Here is a 5,619-nt window from a genome sequence, read left to right as displayed (position 1 = left end):
TGAGAGGATTGGTTTTGATGAAAATAGCAGAAAAGATGACTGCTGGATAAGGATATTGTGATGAGAACGAGATGATGAAAAAAGCAGAAAATGGTGCTGCTAGATTGATGATTTCAGTGAAACAAAAAAAAAACTAATTGGCAGTGATGACAACCTGCTCTGATACCATGTAAAACCTTATGTAGAAAAGATTGATTTGGCTGAATTAATTCTTCATTGATGATGGGCAGTGTATTTATACACAAAGGCTAAGCAAGAGGTTGTAACTGATTCCTACATGTCAGGAATCAGTTACTGACCTTGCAGCAGAGAATAACAATAACTAAATACATAACACATGTTTCTATAATTCCTATTTTATACACTGAAATATTTCTATTCTCAACAGTGTCTGTAATCTTTCATCGTTTGTTGTTTTGGGTGAATATAATCTCCCAACTACCCCTTGAACACTTGTCCCATGGGTTAAGGAAACATTCCCTTAGACAGTCATGCAAATAGGTGCTCAAGCACCTTCAGTCAGAACTTCGCTCGGCAAACCTACTGCTGCCGCCGCCGCTTGAGAACCCTGAACCCTGAGGATACACGAGAGAGCAGTCCCCAACCACGGAACGGTGGTGGCCTCAGCCTTGTAGGGGTTGTTTGTTTTCGTGGCCTCAGCCTGTGTCAAGAGGTACATGTCATTGTGCTCCATATACAACTTCAACCAATAAGGGTTTAATGACTGTAAGACTGCATTGTAATTTCTCAGCAGTCTCCATATTAATAAAATTATGCGTGCTTCCAGTGTTTACCAGGATAGACACAAGGTGCTTGTCAACTTTATCAATAACTCGGTGTGAAAACCCTTGATACCTTCCAGAGCATTAAGGGATGTGTATGGAATTATCTTACCAATTTTTTCCCTCATGGTAACATCACCATTATCTTCGTTATCCTCTTATCAATTTATTAACTTGTATAGAACATGGATCTTGGGAATAAATTAAAGCTTTTCTTGATTTTCGAAGGCTGCAAAGTCCGCTGAAATGTTGTACATCATCAAAGCTTGCTCGCTCGGATCCTATCAACTATTTTATTGTCCGGTGGCCACAGCATTTCTTCTGAATGAATCGTTTGCATCTTCGTTCCTGATGGGTACTGTAATGGCAACGTCTCCCATATCTCCAAACAACAACAAATATAAACAAAGAATATTTGTATCTTTTTGCCAAATTTATTATTCTTTTCTTTTTCGGTTATATAACCAGAAACAAAAGAATCACATACAATCCATCAATAACCCTATACCCCTCATTTTTCCTTTTAAAATTCTCAAATGCAGTACAACCAGCCTCCTCGTGATTTTTAGACAAAAATAGCTGCACCACCTGGTAATCAAACACCAGCAGGAGCCACCTGACTCCCATTTTCCACGCCATTTCCAGACCTATCTTCACAACCTATGATTCATCTTTCAACGTTGCAACAGCCAACACCAGCTTCAGAACCCATGATGAGTCTGTGGAGAGCATCTCGAACCAACCGAGCAGCTCCAGCAGGGGCAGGGTTGCCCTTGCTTGCGCGGTCTGTGTTCAACTTTGTCCAACCAGGGAAGGTTTTAAACTTATTATCCTACTCTCTCCGTGACCGTGAGGTTACAGCTTTTCTTTGCTCGTCGCTAGCAGCAAAGGTTTCTTCCATCTTTGTTTCCTGGGTATCGTGGCCCAGTGAATGCAAGTTATGTCGGCCCAATCTAAAAAACTCAATTAGGGCCCGATGTATTGCTATTGGCATAGTTCCATTGCTTCGCCCTTCACCAGCTTTGCTCCCTCTTTTGCGTCTTCTCTTTTGACCCCTTTGGAAGTTGCCAGCCACATCCAAGAAACAACGAGGTTCAAGGAAGATGACGACTATTCGACGATTCAGCTGCAACGATCTTCTCCGCTTCGCCTCCGTCAATTTCGACCACCTCACCGAAACTGTAAAAAGCCTCCCTTCTTTCTTCTTGTCTAAACCCTTCTTTCTTTCTACTTTCCTTCAATTCTTTTCTGTAATACAATAGTAATGAATTTTGAAACCTGTACAGTTCAATATGTCATTCTACATGACCTATTTGGCAAGATGGCCCGATTATTTCCATGTCGCTGAAGGTCCAGGAAACAAAGTTATGGGTTACAGTAAGCTTCTTCTCCCTAAAAATTTGCTTTTGTTTTCATGAATTGTTAGTAAAATAAATTGTGAATTGCATATGAATGGGTTGCAGTAATGGGTAAAGTAGAAGGACAGGGCGAGTCGTGGCATGGTCACGTGACAGCAGTGACTGTGGCCTCAGAATACCGCAGGCAGCAGTTGGCCAAGAAGCTTATGAATCTCTTGGAAGAAATTAGTGACAAGATGTAAGACTAGCCTTCCATACTTGCAATTATGTTTTTTTTAGTTGCTATTTTAATAGGAGATATGAATTTGATTTGATTTGATTTGATTTTTCAGAAATTTATCATAGTTTTCATGGAAAATTTTTGTTTCTTATGTTTTAGACATTATATAGAACTGTTGTGGGACTTAGAAAACTCAAGAGAGGTTGATTCAAATTTAATTTTAGCTTATGGTTTCCAGTTCTATTAGTATTAGTTTCTTCAACAAGACTTTGCAGCTTTACAAGGTGCTTTGAATTATGGTTTTTGGAAGGAGCAATAGTCCCTCCTGCAATTTATGCCACATTGTTATTTCTTCCTTGCTAAATATCATTCTATTTAAGTTGACTAGCATCTTGACGCAAACAGATTGTCTGAATGTTATGTTTCTCTTCTTCTAATTGTTGCCCTGTTGGCCACTTCTGCAATATTGTATAATTTGGATGCAATTAATTGAAAGTTTGGTTGGTTGTGTCTGCATCTTCTTGAATTGCAGATTGTCTCTCAGCTAGTATTTGTTTAAAATAAGTCTCCACAGCTTCTTTCTAACGTGAGAAACCTTTTTGCAGTGATAAGGCTTATTTTGTAGATCTTTTTGTGAGAGCATCAAATACACCAGCCATAAAGATGTATGAGAAGGTAATGGTTCTTTGAATTCTTTTTGTATCTAGACACTTCTTGCTGGTTGATCATTCTGAGTCTGTAGTGCTTGCATTTTACAAACATGAAAGAGTCTTCAGTGAAAGAAGCTGAACCTAACCTCCAATTTATCTCATTCTAAAATATGATTCCACATTGCCACGTTTGGCTATTGCCTCTTAAATTTGGTTTTTTTTGTTTCTGTAGTCCTATCCTTTCTTACAAAATGGTTGCTGGACTTCTGTTCCAACAGGTGCCTTCCAAAGAAATCTAGGGGCATAAGGTGCTTAGATGCCTTGCAAAGATTGCTATTGGATAATCTTTTGCACGATCTCAGTTTTGAATGGATAATTCTTGAAATTTGCTCAATTTGTGTAATTCTTGCAATCTTGTGACCCCATGCATGGATGTCTAACTTCTTTCTTCTCTGACACAAATTCTTTTTTACTTGTTAGGGTATTAATTGAATTTGGTCATGTGCCTTGTATTAGCAATCCCTCTGGAAACACTTATAATTGTTTTTGTCTAGTATGGCAGCTAGAAAGGAATTTGGTTGCTGCTGCTTGTTCGGTTCAGATCGTTCATATAGATTAATCAGAGAATTTATTAGCTGCCAAGTTGATGCTTTTAATAGAAAACTATGAGGGACAGTGTCATTATTTTCTGAATCAAAGAAGCCCTATTCTACAAATGATTAGCATGTAACCGGGAATTAGAACTTTGTAGTGTTGAATCAGCATATGCTCATTAGTAGGGTTCCTAGGACTGCTGATCTACGGACCATGGCCCAAATTCATAATACACAATGAAAGTAATGATCCCAATTCAAAGAAAGAAAAAATTGAAACTACCACCTGCACCACCTTGCCAGTTTTATCCTTTTTTTCTGTACGCAGATATTATATAATTCATTTTCTTGATATAGACTACTGATAAATATATTTAGTTAGGCAGTTCATCGATGTTGCCCTACTCCTACTGGAGATTATCTGGGTTTTCTACTTGACAAGGTTATATTCTTCATGTACTGCGTTATGAAGGTAGTCTCCTACCTGTTATGAAGTTCACATCTACCGGCTACTATTGAGATTCTCTGGTCTATATTCTACTTTGATAAGGTCCATTCTTGTAATTAATATGCAGATAGTGGTCTTCCTTTTAGTAGGTCTTTATAATGCATTTATATATGACCATGGAGTTATATTATCTTAGCCTCGAGTGTTTTGGATGTTGCTTTTTTCTTATTGTTCAGTCAATGAGACAAGATAATTCTTATTCTTCTGTCTTTGCATACAGCTTGGGTATGTAATCTATAGAAGGGTGCTGCGCTATTATTCAGGGGAGGAAGATGGATTAGGTGAGTATACTGTATTTGGCTTAAGCATCCTTATATCCCTTCCATTGCGCTATGTTGCTTCTCACACTTACAATGCTGTGTTCTGTTTTCAGATATGAGGAAAGCTTTATCTCGGGATGTCGGAAAGAAATCTATTATCCCCCTCAAACGGCCAGTCACTCCCGATGAATTGGAGTATGATTAAATCTGCATTTTGTGGACAATTGAAGTTGAAGTGATGGTTTTGGCTCTTGGAACAACAATGATGCCCGTGACATCTTTTGTCCATTGTAGAACTTATGTTTTATAAAAGAGAGTAGTGCCTTGTATCTTTCATTTGTTCAGTATGATTGCATGAAGAAGGGACATGTGCTTCTGACAAGACTACAAAGCTTTCGTCTTGGATTCATGGACAGCTTGTTGATTGTTTTCCTGTATGCTATGTTTCTGCCTTCAGTAGTCTTAAGAATGCCAACTCTCCATCCAGACACCACAAGGAGCGCCAAGGCATTTTTCGATTCCTCTCTTTTCTTTCCATCGTCTTGTTATCTTCTTTTAGATGTTTTGTGTTGAATATCTCAGCATGCGACGAGTCATCTTACGTTTGTGGATGTCTGGTGATGACCGAACATGCGATCCGTGATATTCTGGTCCATTTCTATCCCTTCAACTCAAAATGGGCTATTTGTGGCCCAATACAAAAGATATGCACTCTGTTTTTCTGTCATTTTTTTTTTATATAATCTTGATTTAAAGATTTCAAACTTATTGGGAAAAAAAATTGATCACTGGATTATCAAGCAGAAACCTACAAAAACTCTTGTATCAAATACCGAGCAACGGCAACCACAGCCTCTGTTTACATTTCTAATGCCGAAAACATCCCTTGGAATTTTGCGTACAGGTCCCTCACCTGAATCCAAAGAGTGGACTGTTGATATCAAATCCAAACCTCGAAATTGAAATCCCATTGCATTTGCATTGATGGGACCTTAGCCGACTGCATGTTTTCCGCTTGCACAACAAAGAAACAAGCATGAAGAGAAGGCTCACGTGTCGTTGTTCTGAAGCCAAAAACGAATGTCCCAAACTAGTGATGGAGCTTTGAAGGGCTCTACCACAACGGATCCAAAAAGATACGCCCTTCAACTTTTACACCCATTGGTCTCGTGTCTTGAAGTTTTCTTCTATGGGATGTTTTATTTTTCTTTCGCTTACCTTTTCTTCTTTTTTTATCAACACTATCTT

At 38.6% G+C, this 5,619-nt stretch overlaps 1 protein-coding gene across 1 annotated transcript; it reads left to right on the top strand.

The window, feature by feature from the left end:
- The first annotated feature begins 1,760 nt into the window (after nucleotides 1–1,760).
- Nucleotides 1,761–4,893, top strand: LOC118061692 (N-terminal acetyltransferase B complex catalytic subunit NAA20). The gene is made up of 6 exons (XM_035075221.1): nucleotides 1,761–1,963; nucleotides 2,069–2,159; nucleotides 2,246–2,378; nucleotides 2,966–3,035; nucleotides 4,332–4,392; nucleotides 4,485–4,893. The coding sequence occupies exons 1-6, from the start codon at nucleotides 1,886–1,888 to the stop codon at nucleotides 4,574–4,576; spliced, it is 525 nt and encodes a 174-aa protein (XP_034931112.1). The 5' UTR covers nucleotides 1,761–1,885; the 3' UTR covers nucleotides 4,577–4,893.
- Nucleotides 4,894–5,619: the final 726 nt, after the last annotated feature.

This window comes from Populus alba, chromosome 5, assembly GCF_005239225.2.
Source record: "Populus alba chromosome 5, ASM523922v2, whole genome shotgun sequence".
NCBI lineage: Eukaryota > Viridiplantae > Streptophyta > Magnoliopsida > Malpighiales > Salicaceae > Populus > Populus alba.
This window is presented reverse-complemented; position numbering and strand designations above follow the sequence as displayed.

Excerpts from the sequence above, each read along its gene's own strand:
- LOC118061692 (XM_035075221.1), top strand. The coding sequence starts at position 1,886 with ATGACGACTATTCGACGATTCAGCTGCAACGATCTTCTCCGCTTCGCC. Across the intron at positions 2,160-2,245 it reads AAACAAAGTTATGGGTTACA|TAATGGGTAAAGTAGAAGGA; the intron begins GTAAGCTTCTTC and ends AATGGGTTGCAG. Across the intron at positions 4,393-4,484 it reads AGGGGAGGAAGATGGATTAG|ATATGAGGAAAGCTTTATCT; the intron begins GTGAGTATACTG and ends TTCTGTTTTCAG.